Source organism: Rhincodon typus, chromosome 17, assembly GCF_021869965.1.
Source record: "Rhincodon typus isolate 14 chromosome 17, sRhiTyp1.1, whole genome shotgun sequence".
In the NCBI taxonomy this organism is placed as follows: domain Eukaryota; kingdom Metazoa; phylum Chordata; class Chondrichthyes; order Orectolobiformes; family Rhincodontidae; genus Rhincodon; species Rhincodon typus.
Window position 1 is genome coordinate 886,663 of NC_063348.1, and position 20,354 is coordinate 907,016.

General features: G+C 45.3%; 1 protein-coding gene across 1 annotated transcript in view; it reads left to right on the top strand.

Annotated features, from left to right (window-relative positions):
• madd (MAP-kinase activating death domain) overlaps positions 1 to 20,354 on the top strand; it is a 224,082-nt gene that overhangs the window by 187,195 nt on the left and 16,533 nt on the right. The window contains exons 24-29 of the mRNA XM_048607272.1: positions 1,758 to 1,878; positions 1,972 to 2,077; positions 11,134 to 11,244; positions 12,465 to 12,572; positions 16,963 to 17,127; positions 19,874 to 19,946. Coding sequence (XP_048463229.1) covers positions 1,758 to 1,878; positions 1,972 to 2,077; positions 11,134 to 11,244; positions 12,465 to 12,572; positions 16,963 to 17,127; positions 19,874 to 19,946 — 684 coding nt within the window. The remainder of the gene's footprint in view (positions 1 to 1,757; positions 1,879 to 1,971; positions 2,078 to 11,133; positions 11,245 to 12,464; positions 12,573 to 16,962; positions 17,128 to 19,873; positions 19,947 to 20,354) is intronic.

The following is a 20,354-nucleotide window of genomic DNA, read 5'->3' on the forward strand; positions in this document are numbered from 1 at the left end:
CCCCCCCTCCCTCGCCCCCTCCACCCCTCCCCCCCTCCACCCCTCCCCCCCTCCATCCCTCGCCCCCTCCCTCCCTCGCCCCCTCCATCCCTCGTCCTCGCCCCCTCGTCCCTCGTCCTCGCCCCCTCCATCCCTCACCCTCCCCTCCACACCACGCCCATCCCAGCCCCCCACCTTGCCCTCTCTCTTTCTTCCTCACTTTTTTTCCTCTTTCTCCGCTCTATCTCCCTCTCTATCAGTGCCATTGTCTTTGCCTTTGAGCATCCTCCCCCCGGATTTGCACCCTCTCTCTGTCCTCCTGCATCTTCCCACTGGTTCAGCGAGATATCCCTGTAACGACCCGTGTCCCCAACACCCTCAGCTCTGTGTGTGGAATTTGTGTCTGTGTGGGATCTAAAACAGGTATGTCCTTCACTGACTTAATCCTGTGCTCGTTGACCTTCACACTTGTTCAATTTGCTGCCTCTGCGCCTGTCTCAGTCTGACTGTATCTGGGATTGCGAAGACTCTGTGCCACGTTCTGTGAAGAATGTAAATCAAGCTGCCACCCTGCGTGCTGAATGTAACTAAATGCTGGGCTCTTTTCCTTTCTACTTGCTGCCTTGGACCTGCTCAGGGAGAGACAAGAGCTCCATGTGGGACCAGCTGGAGGACGCAGCCATGGAAACCCTATCTCTGAGTAACAAACCTCTCCCATATCTGCTGTCGCACCGGTGCTGCATGCCTGGCTTCCACCTGCCAGTGAAACCTTCTCCAGCCTTTCCACAGTCGATTCCCTGTCTGTCAGGGCCACAAGATGTCATCCTGTTACATCCACGCTCCTAGTCAGGGCCACCTTTCAGATCTCACTGCTCTCATGACCTCAGTGTCATGCACCTCCACTCCCCGCCGTAGCCCCGGTGTCTCCTCTCCCACCGTGACCCCAATGGCTCCTCTCCTGCCAAGCTGCAGCAGCCTCAGTGGGAGCCATCTGACTGGGAGCTGTGACACTGAGAGAGCCACCTTGTCTCAGAGTTAATGCAGGATGTTTATCCGAGAGAGATCGACTGTGAGCCACTGGCGATGTGTTCATTGCAGGCCACCGTGTGGTTACAGGATAGTTACCCATGCGTTCTGTGCCCATTTGAGTTGATGTGGATTTTTTGCATGTTGCCAGGAATGTGTCTGGGTTTATTTGCAACTTACAGTGTGCCCCATCTGCTGTTGGCCCAGCACCAGTCGGTGACCGGGTTAATACACAAACTACGACTGCACTCCCTCCCTCAACCCTGCCCAAACACCAAGTTTCAGTGACTGGTCCCCACATGGTGCATCAGTCTCTATTCCCACCTCCACCAACATCCTCCCCACCTCCCAACCCTCAACAGTTACAGTTGAGCTACAACCTTCCTTTGCCACCTGCCTAACCTGAAAAACTTGCTGTGTAGTTGCCCCTCACCCCCCCATAATTGGGTATAGATCATCATGATCACTCGCTGGGGATTAATTGCCCTTCCATCCCTGTTACGTGATGATAATCCTGCCCCCTTGCTGGGTGTCTGCCCCTATCCTGATCTCCCATATCCTCACTTCTCCTGCTCCCTGCCCTTACCCTCTCTGGAAAGAGTCGTTTGTGACTCCATATCTGTTCCAGTATGGCTGAGCCCCAGGCACACTGCTGGCCCTCTGGGCTATTTAGGGATAGTCCTCAGATTGTGCAATGCATGGGTGAGGGATGAACTCCTGTGACTGTCTCACCTGCTGCTCCCCATCCACAGGCAAGGAACGCTCAATACTGTGGGACCAGGTCCAGTTCTGGGAGGACACATACCTTGATGCTGTGATGTTAGAAAGAGAAGGAATGGGCATGGACCAGGGGCCCCAAGAAATGATTGACAGGTAGGGCACACCTCTGCCACTCAGTAATAACATCTGAAGTAGGTACCATGTGTTGAGGGTAACCAGTTAACTAATCTGGCACTCTTCCTCCAGGTACGAGTCACTGGGGGAGCATGACCGAAAGCGGCTGGAAGATGATGAAGACCGATTGCTGTCCACACTGCTCTACAATATGATCATCTACATGCTGATGGTCAAGGTCAGCACTCTGCTGTTTACTTTATACACAGACGTTAGGGCCCAGGAAAGGGACAGCACAAGGTTAGATACAGAGTAAAGCTGTCTCTATACTGTCTCACCAAACTCTTACAGGAGCAGAATTGTACTTTTGGGCAGATGTTCTGTTTTTCCATCTCTCTAAGATCATATTATCCATGAGGTCCACTTTCTGTTACCTCAGCTGCTGATCACCCATCTTCCCCTCCTAGTTCCCGTGTCAGACACTATTGTTAACTGTCCCCTGACTGGTGTTATCTATCTCTCCTTTAACTCTACTCTCGTCACCGCTCTCTCCAAAATCTATACTCTTTACCACTTGGTCCTTATTGTTATTATTATTGTTATATAAACGTTATTGTTCCACCTGCAACCTTTCTTTCATCTCGAAAACCCTGGAGTGTGTAAAGATGTCTCAAATTCAGGTTTCTCAGAAATCCATGTTTGAACTCCCAATTATTCTCCACTGTGCCACTGTATTGAAACAGCTCTTAACAAAATCACAAATGACATCCCATGCTGCAGTAAACACTTCCTCCGTGTCCTTAGAGTCGTAAAGATCTATAGCACAGAAAAAGGCCCTTCAGCCCATCACATCCACATCAGTCAAAACAAGTATCTAACTATTCCAATCCCATTTCCCAGTATTTGGCCTTGTATGCCTTGACATTGCAAGTGAACATCTAAATTCTTTCCTAAATGTTATGAGGCTTTCTACCTCTACCACCCTTACAGGCAGAGGGTTCCAGATTCCCTCCACCCTCTGGGTGACAACGTTTTCCACACATGCTGTAAACCTACTCCTTGCCTTAAGTCTCTGCCTGTGGTCATTGATCAAGGGGAAAAGTTTCTTCCTGACTATCCTATCTATGCTCCTCAATTTTATTCATCTCAATCATGTCCCCTCCCTTTAAGGAAGACAATCCTAGACTCTCCAATCTCTCTACAGAGCTAAGACTCTCCAGCCCAGGCAACACCTGGTAAATCTCCTATGTGTCCTTTCCAGTGCAATCATACCCCTCCTATAATGTGGATTCAGGAACGAGCCTAACCAATGTTTTGTACCGTTCCAGCATGACTTCCCTGCTCTTAAACTCTATTACGTGGCTTATAAAAGCAAGTATGCCTTCTTAACCACTTATCCACCTGGTAACTTAAGGGACCGGTGTATATGCACACCGAGTCTCTCTGATCCTCGGTGCTTCCTAAAGTCCTACCATTCATCATGTATTCCATTGCCTTGTTTATCCTGCCCAAGTGCATCACCTCACATTTATCCAAATTGAATTCCATTTGCCACTGATCAACCCATCTGACCAGCCCAGTTATATCCTCTTCTAGTCTAAGGCTATTTTCCTCCACTATTTACTGCCCCACCAATTTTTGTATCATCTGCGAACTTACTGATCAACCCTCCTGCATTCAAGTCTAAATCATTTACATAAACCCCACCACTGACCCCTGTGAGACCTCACTGGGCACAGACTCCCAGTTAGATAAACACTCCTCAACAGTACCCTGTGCTTCCTGCAACTCAACCAATTGTGGATCCAATTTACCAAATTTCCTTGGATTCCCGTGGGCACTTATTTTTGCTGTCAGCCTCCCATGCGAACTTATTAAAAGCCTTGCTGAAGTCCAAGTTGATGACATCAAAAGCATTGTTCTTAACCACATACCTGGTCACCTCTTTGAAAAATTCAGTCAAGTTGATCAGACATCATCTCTCCTTAACAAAACTATGCTGACTGTTCTTGATTAATCCCCATCTCTCCAAATGCAGCTTCATTCTGCCCTTCAGAATTGTTTCCAATACTTACCCCGCCATTGAGGTTAGACTGACTGGTCTTTAGTTTCCTGGTTTATCCCTTTCTCCCTTCCTGAATAATTGTACCATATTGGTTGCCCTTCAGTGCTCTGGTACCTCTCCTGTGGCCAGAGAGGAATTGAAAATTTTTGCTAGCTCCCCTGCTATTTGCTCACTTGCCTCACCCAAGAACTTCATCCGGCCCTGGAAATTTATCCAATTTTTACCCTGCAAGATCACTTAGAAGCTCCTCTTTGTGCTAATTTCTTTAATTGTTTCAGAGACTTACTCCCTGATTCCTATACCCGTATTGTCCCTCTCACTAGTGAACCCTGACATTCATTTAGAATCCTACCTACATCCTCTGGTTCCTTGTACAAATTAGCAATGCAGTCCTTAATGACCCCTACTCTTGCCCGTGTTATCCTTTTTCCCTTAATGTGCCTGTAAAATAATTCAGGATTTTCCTGCCAGTATTCTTTCATGCCCCTTTTAGTTCTCCTAATCTCTCTTTTATGTTCCCTCTGGCACATCTGTATTCCTCTAGGGCTTCAGCTGTTTTAAGCCTTTGGTATCTGCCATATGTCTCCCTTTTTCTCTTTATCTAATACTGTGTATCCCTTGATATCCATTGTCCCACCCTTTTTCTTAATTGGAACATGTTGGCCCTGTAGTGTCCGTATTTCCTTCTTGAATGTAATCCACTGTTCTAACACAGATTTACCTGGAAGTACATGTTCCAAGTCCAGTCTGGCCAAATCATCTGATCTTCTTAAAATCAGCCTTCCCTCCCCCAGCGCCAACCCAATTGTGAACTTTGATTTCAGGTCCATTCTTGTCCTCTTCCATCACAATCTTGAATCTAATGGAGTTACGATTGCTGTCTGCAAAGTGCTTTCCCACTGATACTTCAACCACATGCCCAGCTTTGTGACCTACAATTAACAACGGACAGTATAGTACAGGAACAGGCCCTTTAGCCCACCAAGCCTGTGTCAACACCTGATGCATTTCTACACTAAAAACCTTTTGCCTCAACGTGGTCTGTATCCCTCTATTCCCTGCCTATTCATGCATCTGGCAAAATGACTCTTAAACATTGCTAGTGTATCTGCTCCTAACACCACCTCTGGCAGCACCTTACCATCCTCTGTGTAAAAATACTTGCCTCTCACATCTCCTTTAAACTCCTTTTATCTTCAATCTATGTTCCTTAGTAATTGACCTTTCTACCCTGAGGAAACAAGACTCCAACTGTCCATTCTATCCACGTTACTCATTTTGTAAACCTTTCAGGTTGACCCCTAGCCTCCGATGTTCAAAGGAAAATAAACCGAGTTTGTCCAATCCCTCCTCATAGCTATTCCCTCCAAACCAGGCATCAGCCTGGTTAAACTGTTTCTGTACCCTTTCCAGAGCTTCCCTATCCACATAATAGTGTGGTGACCAGAACTGTACACAGTTTTCCAAATGTAGCCTTAAAGTTCTATACAGCTGGAACATAACTTGCCAATTTTTATGCTCTATGCCCCGACTGTTGAAAGCAAGTATGTCATATGCCTTCTTGACCACCTTATCCACTTATAGAACATAGAACATTACATCGCAGTACAGGCCCTTCGGCCCTCGATGTTGTGCCGACCTGTGAAACCAATCTGAAGCCCATCTAACCTACACTATTCCATTATCATCCATATGTTTATCCAATGACCATTTAAATGCCCTTGAAGTTGGTCAGTCTACTACTGTTGCAGGCAGGGTATTCCACGCCCTTACTACTCTCTGAGTAAAGAACCTGCCTCTGACATCTATCCTATATCTATCACCCCTCAATTTAAAGCTATGTCCCCTCGTGCTAGCCATCACCATCCGAGGAAAAAGGCTCTCGCTGTCCACCCTATCTAATCCTCTGATCATCTTGTATGTCTCTATTAAGTCACCTCTTAACCTTCTTCTCTCTAACGAAAACAGCCTCAAGTCCCTCAGCCTTTCCTCATAAGACCTTCCTTCCATACCAGGCAACATCCTGGTAAATCTCCTCTGCACCCTTTCCAATGCTTCCACATCCTTCCTATAATGCGGTGACCAGAACTGTACGCAATACTCCAAGTGCGACCGCACCAGAGTTTTGTACAGCTGCATCATGACCTCATGGCTCCAAAACTCAATCCCTCTACCAATAAAACCTAACACACCATACGCCTTCTTAACAACCCTATCAACCTGGGTGACAACTTTCAGGGATCGATGCACATGGACACCAAGATCTCTCTGCTCATCCACACTACCAAGAATCTTACCATTAGCCCAGTACTCTGTATTCCTGTTACTCCTTCCAAAGTGAATCACCTCACACTTTTCCACATTAAACTCCATTTGCCACCTCTCAGCCCAGCTCTGCAGCTTATCTATGTCCCTCTGTAACCTGCAACATCCTTCCGCACTATCCACAACTTCACCGACTTTAGTGTCATCCGCAAATTTACTAACCCATCCTTCTACGCTCTCATCCAGGTCATTTATAAAAATGACAAACAGCAGTGGCCCCAAAACAGATCCTTGCGGTACACCACTAGTAACTGAACTCCAGGATGAACATTTCCCATCAACCACCACCCTCTGTCTTCTTACAGCTAGCCAATTTCTGATCCAAACCGCTAAATCACCCTCAAACCCATGCCTCCGTATTTTCTGCATTAGCCTACCGTGGGTAACCTTATCAATGCTTTACTGAAATCCATATACACCACATCAACTGCTTTACCCTCATCCACCTGTTTGGTTACCTTCTCAAAGAACTCAGTAAGGTTTTTGAGGCACGACCTACCCTTCACAAAACCATGTTGACTATCCCTAATCAAATTATTCCTTTCTAGATGATTATAAATCCTATCTCTTATAATCCTTTCCAACACTTTACCCACAACCGAAGTAAGGCTCACTGGTCTATAATTACCAGGGTTGTCTCTACTCCCCTTCTTGAACAAGGGGACAACATTTGCTATCCTCGAGTCTTCTGGCACTATTCCTGAAGACAATGACGACATAAAGATCCAAGCCAAAGGCTCTGCAATCTCCTCCCTAGCTTCCCAGAGAATCCTAGGATAAATCCCATCCGGCCCAGGGGACTTATCTATTTTCACACTTTCCAGAATTGCTAACACCTCCTCCTTATGAACCTCAATCCCATCTAGTCTAATAGCCTGTATCTCAGTATTCTCCTCGACAACATTGTCTTTTTCCTGTGTGAATACTGATGAAAAATATTCATTTAACGCCTCGCCTATCCCTTTGGACTCCATGCACAACTTCCCACTACTGTCCTTGACTGGCCCTAATCTTACTCCAGTCATTCTTTTATTCCTGACATACCTATAGAAAGCTTTAGGGTTTTCCTCGATCCTACCTGCTGAAGACTTCTCATGTCCCCTCCTGGCTCTTCTTAGCTCTCTCTTTAGGTCCTTCCTGGCTAACTTGTAACTCTCAAGCGCCCTAACTGAGCCTTCACGCCTCATCTTTACATAAGCCTCCTTCTTCCTCTTGACAAGAGATTCAACTTCTTTAGTAAACCACGGTTCCCTCGCTCGACCACTTCCTCCCTGCCTGACAGGTACATACTTATCAAGGACACGCAGTCGCTGTTCCTTGAACAAGCTCCACATTTCAATTGTGCCCAGCCTCTGCAGTTTCCTTCTCCATCCTATGCGTCCTAAATCTTGCCTAATCGCCTCATAATTGCCTTTCCCCCAGCTATAACTCTTGCCCTGTGGTATATACCTATCCCTTTCCATCGCTAAAGTAAACGTAACCGAATTGTGGTCACTATCACCAAAGTACTCACCTACCTCCAAATCTAACACCTTGGCCTGGTTCATTACCCAATACCAAATCCAATGTGGCTTCGCCTCTTGTTGGCCTATCTACATACTGTGTCAGGAAACCCTCCTGCACACATTGGACAAAACTGACCCATCTAAAGTACTCGAACTGTAGCATTTCCAGTCAATATTTGGAAAGTTAAAGTCCCCCATGACAACTACCCTGTTACTTTCGCTCCTATCCAGAATCATCTTTGCAATCCTTTCCTCTACATCTCTGGAACTTTTCGGAGGCCTATAGAAAACTCCCAACAGGGTGACCTCTCCTTTCCTGTTTCTAACCTCAGCCCATACTACCTCAGTAGACGAGTCCTCATCAAATGTCCTTTCTGCCACCATAATACTGTCCTTGACTAACAATGCCACACCTCCCCCTCTTTTACCACCTTCCCTGATCTTACTGAAACATCTAAACCCCGGAACCTGCAACAACCATTCCTGTCCCTGCTCTATCCATGTCTCCCACATGGCCACAACATCGAAGTCCCAGGTACCAACCCATGCTGCAAGTTCATCCACCTTATTCCGGATGCTCCTGGCGTTGAAGTAGACACACTTCAAACCACCTTCCTGCCTGCTGGTACACTCCTGCAACCTTGAAACCTTATTCATAACCTCAGTACTCTCAACCTCCTGTACACTGGAGCTACAGTTCAGGTTCCCATCCCCCTGCTGGATTAGTTTAAACCCTCCCGAAGAGCATTAGCAAATTTCCCCCCCAGGATATTGGTGCCCCTCTGGTTCAGGTGTAGACCATCCCGTTTGTAGAGGTCCCACCTACCCCAGAATGAGCCCCAATTATGCAGGTGTCTGAATCCCTCCCTCCTGCACCATCCCTGTAGCCACGTGTTCAACTGCTCTCTCTCCCTATTCCTCGTCTTGCTAGCACATGGCATGGGTAACAAACCAGAGATAACAACTCTGCTAGTTCTAGCTCTAAGCTTCCACCCTAGCTCCTTGAATTTCTGCCTTACATCCCCATCCCTTTTCCTACCTATGTAGTTGGTGCCTATGTGGACCACGACTTGGGGCTGCTCCCCCTCCCCCTTAAGGATCCCGAAAACACAATCCGAGACATCACGGACCCTGGCACCTGGGAGGCAACACACCAACCGCAAGTCTCTCTCGTTCCCACAGAATCTCCTATCTGTCCCCCTAACTCTGGCGTCCCCAATGACTAATGCTCTCCTCCTCTCCTCCCTTCCCTTCTGAGCAACAGGGACAGACTCTGTGCCAGAGACCTGTACCCCATGGCTTACCCCTGGTAAGTCGTCCCCCCAACAGTATCCAAAACGGTATACTTGTTATTGAGGGGAATGGCCACAGGGGATCCCTGCACTGTCTGCCTGTTCCCTTTCCATCCCCTGACTGTAACCCATCTACCTTTTTCCTGTACCTGAGGTGTGACTACCTCCCTGTAACTCCTCTCAATTACCCCCTCAGCCTCCCGAATGATCCGAAGTTCATCCAGCTCCAGCTCCAGCTCCAGCTCCAGTTCCCTAACGCGGTTTCCGAGGAGCTGGAGTTGGGTGCACTTCCCGCAGATGAAGTCAGTGGGGACACTAGTGGTAACCCTTACCTCCCACATTCTACAGGAGGAGCATGCAACTGCCCTAACATCCATTCCCACTGTTCTGAATTCTGAAAAAAAAACTAGTAACCTTACCAAATCGGCGCTCAGAACCTGTTTTTTTGGTTAGAGGAGGAGGATGGGTGGGAGACACTTATGTTGCCACTTTCAGGGAACTGTAGATCTGAATGGCTAGATCTCTGTATGTCAATGCTACTAAGAGTTCTACCATTTAAGTCCGGGACCATCCCCTGTCTTGTTGGACCTTCTACATATTTAAGCTGTCCTTGAAGGATTCTGCTCCCTCCAAACCTTTCAAATACCGCCCCAGTTACTGTCGCTATCCTGTTACTTTTACACTTCCCTGAAATTTGCCTACGTATGTGCTTTTCTATTTCTTTCAAACTGTTAGAGGACCCTACAGTACACTCCCAGCAATGAGATTGCTCCTTTTTAGATCTTGCATTTTGTAGAGTGACCTGCCATCATGCTGCAACACTACTTCACTTGTCCAGCTGGGTGGGTCTATTCTCATCCAGTTCCATTCTTATTTGTCCGAAAGTATCCAGAGAATCACCAACAATGGCTTCACTTGCTACTTCTGCACCATTAGCCTCTGGGGTCCCTTGATTTATTCTTGGTCCCACCTCCTATTGCTCACTCGTACGTCCTCAGCTGCATGGTTTTGTTTGTCAATGCATACACTGCACTTCGCCCCCACCACTGTCCATTCCCCTATTGGCATTAAACCTGACATCAAGCGCTGGATAAGCAAACATTTCCCTCAATTAAATATTGAGAAGACTGAAGCTGCAGTCTCTCATGAACTACCAGCTCCACCACTCAGCCTGAGATGAGCCTGCCTATGTGCATTATTTCTGTTGGTTTCAACCTTGAATGAACTTCTGACCACATGTTTATCCGTTGCTGTTTCCATTTCTGTGAGGTTGCCCAGTTTGGTCCGTGCCTCGATGCATCGGCTTCTACAGCCATCGTTACTTGCGCCTTGAGTTCTGAAGAGGGGCCACTGGACCCAAATGTTAACTCTGTCCACAGATGCTGATTTTCTCCAGGTGTTTCTGTTTCGGATTTCCAGCAACCACAGTTATTTGTTTCTTTTTGTTTACTCTTTATTGCATGTACCTTTCCTGCCCCTCAGTAATTCTAGCCCTTGTCCAGTCTCCCTCTTTAGGTCACACGAAACTCTGGCCCTGTTTTAACTCATGCTATTCCACCCCCACCCCCTGTTCACCTGTGCTTATCTACATTGGCTCCCAGGCAAGCAATGTCTTATTTGTTTTTAAGTGTGCCATTCTGTCTCATTGTTATTTTTCAATCCTCCCTAGCCTCCTTCATCCATATTTCTGTAATCGCTTCTGGATCCTCAATCCTCCGATACATCGGCATTCCCCTAATGATCTGGTCTCTTGTACATTGCTGATTTTAATCACTTTGCCATTGGTGGCTGAGCCTACAGTTGCCTAGATCCCAAACGCTGAAATACCTTCCTGATGCTACTTCCCTTTTGTTTCCTCCTTTAAGACAGCTGACCTGACCAGATGTTTCCTCCTTACAAGATTTAGTGTCTTATTTTGTTTTTGTATGCTGTGAAACACACCTTAAAGCCAACAATATCCCATTGTATATCAAAGTTGTTGGTATCTTTGTGTTGAAGCTCTGTTTTCAAGCAGGAGTTGAGCTGGGGGTGATAGCGAAGCTCTGTGGTGATTTGTCAAGGGTGTTATGGATGTTGAGGATAACTGAGCGTCACATCTTATTTGCAGGTCAACAAGAATGACATCAGGAAGAAGGTGAGGAGGTTGATGGGTAAATCACACATTGGGCTGGTGCACAGTCAGGAAGTGAATGACCTGCTCGATCGCCTTCCACATCTGGTGAGCATTCCACTTCATCACAGCTGCAGCTTATCGTGTCCCCCATCCTCGGGTGTATGGTCAGGTACACATGGCAGCAACAATTACAATCAGGCAGACTCATTGTAGGGACAATACAGTTAGAGGCACTTAGTGCAAGAAGACTACAGTTAGACACAATGTAGGAAGCATTCAATGTTGTTACTTCAGTAGATGATAGTTCTGGGCAGTTCATATCCCAAAATGAAACTAGGCTTAATTGATCAATGATTTTAGTCTGTTGAGCTAACATGGTTAATCCGTAAGTTATAGTCAGGGTTTCTTTAAAAGATCAACTGAAGTTAATTGCACAAAATAAGAAAGAGAAACAAACCAAGCTAACTAAAAATAGAATATAGTTAGATGATCTTAAAACACAACGAAGTTTCAACACGTTCCTGATGTTATTTACCATAGAGACTCTAGTCCAGAGAAATTGTACCCCCCAACTCTTGATAATTCAGTGAGTCCTTACCAAGTCTGCCAACATGAACTTAGCATAAGTCAAAAGTTTAAGCCTATGTTCTAGTAACCCATAGGTCTCAGACCACATCATTGTGATTTGGAAGCTGTGTAAACTAAGTCCTCCTAAGGCGAGAGATTCCCTGAAGAGCCCTGAGTTCCTTTCTAGGAGCGAAACTGAGCTTGACTCTGGTGTTTTGTGAACTAAATACGAAGCCTGAAGGCACTACCTGTTTCCCTTAGGTGTTGTAAAAGTTTCATTAATCTATTAACACCGTAGAGGACTGCAGTCTCCTGCATATTGACAGAAATAGGATCAAGGTCACTGTCTGGAAGGTAGACTGCAGTGAGGCACAGAGTGAGCGTGAGGATTACAGTGGGACACAGTGATTAGGTGGATGACAGTGAGGCAGAGAGTGTGCGGGCGTGAGGATCAGAGCGAGGCAGAGAGTGTGCGGGCATGAGGATCAGAGCGAGGCAGAGAGTGTGCGGGCGTGAGGATCAGAGCGAGGCAGAGAGTGTGTGGGCGTGAGGATCAGAGTTGGACAATCAGCAGAGTGATTATGGTCAGGTACAGTGGGAGGGCTGTAGTCAGACTGACACTAGGACAAACAATGGGAGGATACAGTCTGTGTTCGGAAGATCCTGCTGCAAGTTTAGAGATGGGTTTGCCAGTGATGTGTCATGTCTGGCCTGTGGTTGATGGCCGTTGCCCTCATGGCTTTGCACTTATTTCTCAGGAGAGCCGCGATCTCCACATTCGACCCTGTGGCAGCCGTCACATCAAGAAGCAGACCTTTGTGGTACATGCAGGAACAGACACCAATGGTGAAATCTTCTTCATGGAGGTACTGGGCACCTAAATTACACCAGAATCATAAAGCTAATGCCACCTCTGCTGCACAGTGGAGAATGTGCAATAAAAAATAACTGGCTCATCACTAATTCTCTCTGAGGCAAGCCCAAGGCATGCACATGTCATGTGACATTTAGCCAGATGGTACTCTCGATATTTGCCAAACTGAACACAACACCTTCAAATCCATCCTGCCATTCAATATCCTTCATTATCTGAATAATAGTTCACATTTTTCTCAGTCCGCTCTTCACTGGGGTTGTGGTACTGATTTCTCTACACAACAGCACACACCACTGATACTGGCCCCCACACTTGGTGTATGGTGCAATCGTACAAACTCAGTTGGCCATTTAGCTCTTTGTGTGTTCTACCATGCAATGGGATCATGTCTCATCTGTGGCCTAACTCCATACCTTTGCTAAACAGAAGATTACCTATTTCCGATTTAAAACTAACAATTGATCCAGCATCCAATGCTATCAATGGAAGAGCATTCCAAACATCTACCACCCATTGTGTGTAAAAATGCTTTCTAACGTCTTTCTTGAACAGTCTGGTTCTAATTCAGACTTTGTCACCTAATTCTAGAATTCCCAACCGTCGGAAACAGTTTATCTTTATCTACCCTGCCTTTTCCTGTTAATGTCTTGGAGACTTTGATCAGATTGCCCTTAACCTTCTAAATTCAAGAGAAATTGGCCTAATATGTATAATCTCTCCTCATAACTTAGCGTCTGAAGTCCAGGCATCATCTTGTAAATGCTGTACTCCTTCAAGGGTTGATGTATCCTTCCTAAGACTTGATGTCCAAATCAGCTCTCAGTACTCCAGGTGGAGTCTAGCCAGGGTTCTGTGTAAGTGCAGCATAATTTCTGCATTCCTGTACTCTAGTCCTCTAGATGTAAAGGCCAGCATTCCATTAGCTGCCTTGATTCAAATCAAAGAACTTTACAATACAGAAATGGTTATTCAACCTATTGTGTCTTTACAGGGTCCCAAAGGAGCTAGCTAGCTAGTCCCATTCTCCTGGCCTATCCATCATCCTCTAAATTTATCACTTACAAACATATATGCAGCTCTCTTTTGAAACCTTCTATGGAATCTGCCTCCACCACTCTCCCAGGCAGCACATTCCAAATTCTAACAACTGAGTAAGGAAGTTTCTTCTTTTCTCACTCTGAGCTCTTGTGCTGACAGTCTTGATGTTATGACCCCTAATTACTGACTTGGCAACTCATGGAAATAGAAAATCCTTCTTTACACTGTCAAAATTGTTCATAAATTTGAGCACTTCAATAAGAAGTGTTCTTTAGCTTCTCTTCTCCAAGGAGAAAACCGCCCAATCTCTCTAATCTTTCCTTTTATCTAAAATCCCTCATTTCTGGTATCACTCTTGTAAATCTTCTCTGAACTTTTTCCAGGGCTTTAACACCCCTCCTTAAATAAGGTGCCCAGAACTGAACACAATACTGCAAATGATCAATGATTTAGAGAGATGTAGCATCACTTCCTTGCTTGTATACTCTATGCCTCTATTTATAAACCCAAGGATCCTACCAGCCTTTTGAACAACTGTTTCAACTTGCCTAGCCACTTTCAGAGAATTATGCATGTGAACCCTGAGGTCCCTCTGCTCCTGTACTCCCCTCAAAGTTTTACCATTGAGTCTGTATTGTCTCTCCCTATTTCTTCTACCAAAATGCATTACCTCACATTTCTCAGCATTGAAACTCATCTACCAGGTGTCTGCCCATTCGGCCTGCTTGTCAACGTCACCGTGAAGTTACTCAGTGTTATCCTCACAATTCACTATTCTCCCTAACTTAGTATCATCTGCAAATGTAGAGATTTTGCCCCCAACGTTCATCTCCAAATCGTGTATGTAAATCAGAAAACCAAGGGTCACAATACCAATCACTGGGGAGCACCACTTTCTCCTTGTCTCCAATCTGAAACATGCCCATCCGTATCTACCCTCGCCTTCCTATCCTTTAGCCAACTTCTAATCCATGCTGCCAAGGACCCATCAATCCCAAACATTTCTAATTTGCTAACCAACTTGCCGTGTGGCACCATGTCAAATGCTTTCTGAAAGTCCAAACACACGTTAACCTCATCTACTCATCAAAGAACTCAATTAAATTTGTCAGACATGACCTGCTTTTGACAAAGCTGTCAACTATTAACTTAATTTTGCTTAAAGTGTGTGTTTACTTTATCCTGTATTATGGCCTCCATCAGGTTTTCCTACAATTGACATCAAGCTGACAGTTCTGTATTTTCCTGGGTTATCCTTTGCCCCTTTCTTAAACAACGGCATCACATTTGCAATCCTCCAGTCCCCTGGGATGACTACTATGTGCAGAGAGGCCTGGAAAATTTCTGTCAACAGCTCTGTCATTTGTTCCCTTGCCCCTCTCAGCAATTTAGAATGCATCCCATCCAGGCTGGCGACTTCTCTACCTGGAGTGCAGCCAGCCCTTTTAGCACCTCTTTATCTATCACTATGCTGCTAAATTGCTCAGCACCCGTATTTTCAACTAGGCCATTGTCACCATCTTCTAATTTGGTAATGACAGAAGCAAAATGTTCATTTCGTACTTCTGACATTTCTTTTTGCTTACTGTACTTGTTCCTTATGGGCCCGACTCTAATCGTTTACTATTAATATATTTGAAGAATATTTCACTCTTTGTTTTAGTGCAGCCTGTCATCCTTTCCTCATGGTTCCTCTTACCCTTCCTTATTCCAGTTTAGGCCTCCCTCCTGTATTTGAGATACTCTTCCTGATTTCCGTTGCTCTTATTATTCCAGTATGCATCGTATGCCTCCTTTTTCTTCCTGTTTTCTCATCAATAGCCTCAGTCATCCAGGGTACTCTCGCTTTGGATACCCCATATTTATTTCTCATGGCTATGTACCTAGCCTGTACCTTATTCACCTGTCTATTGAAATTCACTCATTTTTCATCCGCTGTTTTATCCATTAAAATACAATTCCAATCAACTTGCTTCAGTTCAATTTTTGGACCCCTGAAATCTGCCCTTTTCCAGTCTGGGATCTTAATCCTTGACTGATTTATTATCCATTTGTAACTTAATATTGAATCTTATCACATTATGATTTCTACAGCACAACCCTACTTGTCCTGCAGAATCCCAAAACCTGCCTACATGTGCTATCTTCTACTTCCTCTCCATTATTTGGAGATCTATAATTTTTTTATTTCACACATACACTTTATTTATAAAAATCAACTGGACATATATACAAAGGTTTCAAATCATATCTGTACAGTATTTGCAGAGAGAAAACCAAATAAAACATGGGAATTTTGACATTTCTCAAAGCTCTACAGTTGTAGAGTCACAGAATCACAGATCAGACATCCCAGTCTGATCCAGTGTCATTTGCCATCATTTGGCCCATATTCCTCTCAACCTTTTCTACTTGTTGCCAAAATAGGCATTTTCTACTTTTGCAGGCAACTAGTTATGTTCATTTTGAGTCTGACAACTGACTGGAGCCTTGTTGTACTTTGGCAGAAAGACCTCAGACAGTGGCCTTTCCCCACTGCACCTCGGTGGCAGCTTCCCGAAACTCTAGTGCATCCCTCAGCACGTAGTCCTGGACGTTAGAATGTGCCAGTCTGCAACGCTCGGTTGAAGTCAACCCTTGTTGGGCAGACCAAAGAAAGTCTTTCACTGAGTTGGTGGTCTTCCAGGCACAGTCAGTGTTTTGTCTCCATGTTCATCCCGGGGAACAGACTATAGAGCACAGAGTCCTGTGTCACGGAGGTGCTTGGGATGAACCGCGACAAAAGCTGCTGCATCTCTCACCGGACTTCTTTTGAAAGGCAGATTCCAGAAGGAGATGTGTGACAGTCTCTTCACCAGTTCAACCATTTTAAAGGCAGCATGCGGTGGCACACAGAGACTGGAAGTACATGAAGGATCTGACGGCTAATACCTTTCTTACCACCGCCAAGCAATGTCTTGGTGCTTGTTAGAAAGTTCCGGTGATGAGGCATTCTACTCAAGGAATCGCCTGACAAGATCCACATTATCCTTTTCCTGCAGGGACTCAAGGATGTTACTTGCTAACCATTTCCTGATGGATTTGTGGTCAAAGGTGTTTTTCTTTGCAAATTTTCCCACAAAGGTGATACAAAATGGTCTAAGTACCTCAAGTGTTCTGCGGCAATGAGATGAGACCACCTTCGTAACACCGGGGACAGGTTTTCCTTCATATGCAAAGACTGTACAGAACTAGTTTAGTATCTATGTGTTTACGCAAAGTTTATTTTTTATTAATAGACTGTGGTTATTGGTGTCTGTGGATGCCTGGCTCTAGCACTCTGTACTCCTTGTGTTTGATAGGTGTGTGATGACTGCATTGTGCTACGCAGTAATATCGGCACTGTCTATGAACGCTGGTGGTACGAGAAGCTCATTAACATGACGTACTGTCCTAAGACCAAGGTCCTGTGTCTGTGGAGACGTAATGGGCAGGAGACCCAGCTCAACAAGTTCTACACCAAGAAGGTACAAACACTGGATCTGCCCTCGTGGTCATTTCCACTCTGTCTGTCTCTCTTTCTATTTCTTGCGCTCCGTCAATCATCTGCTGCCCCTGTTGTGTGAGCACCTGAAGGGGTTAATGCTGAGATATTAAGCACCACCCAATATGATGATGATATGTAGGTTTGGTGGACGAACACCTTAGAATTGTAGAAACTAGGAGCAGTAGTAGGCCATTCAGCCCTTCAAGCCTGCTGCACCATTCTGTACGATCATGGCTGATCATCCAACTCCGTACCCTGTTCCTCCTTTCTCCTCAGACTCTTTGATCCTTTTAACCCTAAGAACTATATCTTGAAAACATACAATAGGATCTCAAAGGATTAAGATTCACTATCCGGTTCCTCCTCTTAACTGTTTGTAACATTCCCATCAGTGTAACGTCTGCCTGATTGCTATTATGCAATAAATGATGTCCTGTTTGAGACTGAATCTACTTCTTAGAGTCTGATCAGTGTGTGGTAGAGTGAGTGTGATTCGTTTCTGGTAGAATAAATGAGATCATTGTCTAGGAGAGTGATTATGATCAGCGAGTGATTGAGTGTGAGTGTGACCTCTGGGAGTAGATGGGGTAGGTAAATGTAAATATCTGCACAAATGTAAACAAAACAGGCTTGTTGTGTAAGAGTGTCAAGCTCTGAAAGAGATTATTCTAGCAAGTGTCTTAAGCCACACTGTCTAAGGCGATGCCAAACAGATTGGGTGGGAGAACAGATAAAAGTCTAGAAGGAATAAGATCCAGCATTTGGTTTTTCCTCACAGTCTCTGTAACAATGTCCAGTCAATCACTGTAACTTGTAGATAGTTGTAATCATGCAGTAAATACATCTTGCTTCAAACAAGAGTGTCTGATCATTAGATGAGCAAGTGGCTTTCCTCTACTGCTCCAGACCAATCAGATCCGGTAGATCTCAAGCAAGAAAGAGGGCAGTGCCCAGCAAATCTACTACTTGGATCTTGAAGCATGGATAGGCGGTGAAACAGAAACATCTTCCAACACCTCCACCTGTTGACCCACTGGCCAGTCTCTGTTTTCTCATTGCTTACAAACGTGGGATTGAGGTTCATAAGGAGGAGGTGTTAGCAATTCTGGAAGGTGTGAAAATAGATAAGTCCCCTGGGCCGGATGGGATTTATCCTAGGATTCTCTGGGAAGCTAGAGAGGAGATTGCAGAGCTTTTGGCTTTGATCTTTATGTCGTCATTGTCTTCAGGAATAGTGCCAGAAGATTAGAGACTAGCAAATGTTGTCTCCTTGTTCAAGAAGGGGAGTAGAGACAACCCTAGTAATTGTAGACCAGTGAGCCTTACTTCGGTTGTGGGTAAAGTGTTGGAAAGGATTATAAGAGATAGGATTTATAATCATCTAGAAAGGAATAATTTGATTAGGGATAGTCAACACGGTTTTGTGAAGGGTAGGTGGTGCCTCACAAACCTTATTGAGTTCTTTGAGAAGGTGACCAAACAGGTGGATGAGGGTAAAGCAGTTGATGTGGTGTATATGGATTTCAGTAAAGCGTTTGATAAGGTTACCCATGGTAGGCTATTGCAGAAAATACGGAGGCATGGGTTTGAGGGTGATTTAGCGGTTTGGATCAGAAATTGGCTAGCTGTAAGAAGACAGAGGGTGGTGGTTGATGGGAAATGTTCATCCTGGAGTTCAGTTACGAGTGGTGTACCTCAAGGATCTGTTTTGGGGCCACTGCTTTTTGTCATTTTTATAAATGACCTGGATGAGGACGTAGAAGGATGGGTTAGTAAGTTTGCAGATGACCCCAAAGTCGGTGGAGTTGTGGATAGTGCGGAAGGATGTTTCAGGTTACAGAGGGACATAGATAAGCTGCAGAGCTGGACTGAGAGGTGGCAAATGGAGTTTAATGCGGAAAAGTGTGAGGTGATTCACTTTGGAAGGAGTAACAGGAATACAGAGTACTGGGCTAATGGTAAGATTCTTGGTAGTGTGGATGAGCAGAGAGATCTCGGTGTCCATGTGCATAGATCACTGAAAGTTGCCACCCAGGTTGATCGCGTTGTTAAGAAGGCTTACGGTATGTTAGGTTTTATTGGTAGAGGGATTGAATTTCGGAGCCATGAGGTCACGTTGCAGCTGTACAAAACTCTGGTGCGGCCGCACTCGGAGTATTGTGTACAGTTCTGGTCACTGGAAGGATGTGGAAGCATTGGAAAGGGTGCAGAGGAGATTTACCAGGATGTTGCCTGGTATGGAGGGAAGGTCTTATGAGGAAAGGCTGAGGGACTTGAGGCTGTTTTCGTTAGAAGAAAGTTAAGAGGTGACTTAATAGAGACATACAAGATGATCAGAGGATTAGATAGGGTGGATAGTGGGAGCCTTTTTCCTCGGATGGTGATGGCTAGCACGAGGGGACATAGCTTTAAATTGAGGGGTGATAGATATAGGACAGATGTCAGAGGTAGGTTCTTTACTCAGAGAGTAGTAAGGGCGTGGAATGCCCTGCCTGCAACAGTAGTAGACGCGCCAACTTTAAGGGCATTTAAATGGTCATTGGATAAACATATGGATGATAATGGACTAGTTTAGGTTAGATGGGCTTCAGATTGGTTTCACAGGTCGGCGCAACATTGAGGGCCGAAGGGCCTGTACTGCGCTGTTATGTTCTATGTGGTGGGCTGAGCAGCCTGTTGTATGTTCTATGTAATATAACTAACCCCAGTTATGTGCTCTTTGGCAGTGTCGAGAGTTGTACTACTGTGTGAAGGACAGCATGGAGCGTGCAGCTGCAAGGCAACAGAGCATAAAACCAGGTATCACACCAACATGATTAGCACATAAGCATTAGACAGTTGGTGAGTGAATTCGCCCATGCCGAAGAGAGCATAAATGCCTTCACACAATCAGGGATCATGTACAGTCTTCAATGTTTTTACCTCAATGATAGAACATGGAACAGTGCAGCACAGGAATGGGCCCTTCGGCCCACAATTTTGTGCCGAACATGACACCAAATTAAACTAATCCCTTCTGCCTGCCATTGGTCCATATCCCTCCAATCCTTACATATTTATGTACTTATCTAAAAGTCCCTGAAACACCCTTATCATATCTGCCTCCGCCACCACCCCTGGCAGTGCATTCCAGAACCCTACCACTCTCTATGTAAAAAAAACTTGCCCCTCACATCTCCTTTGAACTTACCCCTCCCCTAAAATGCA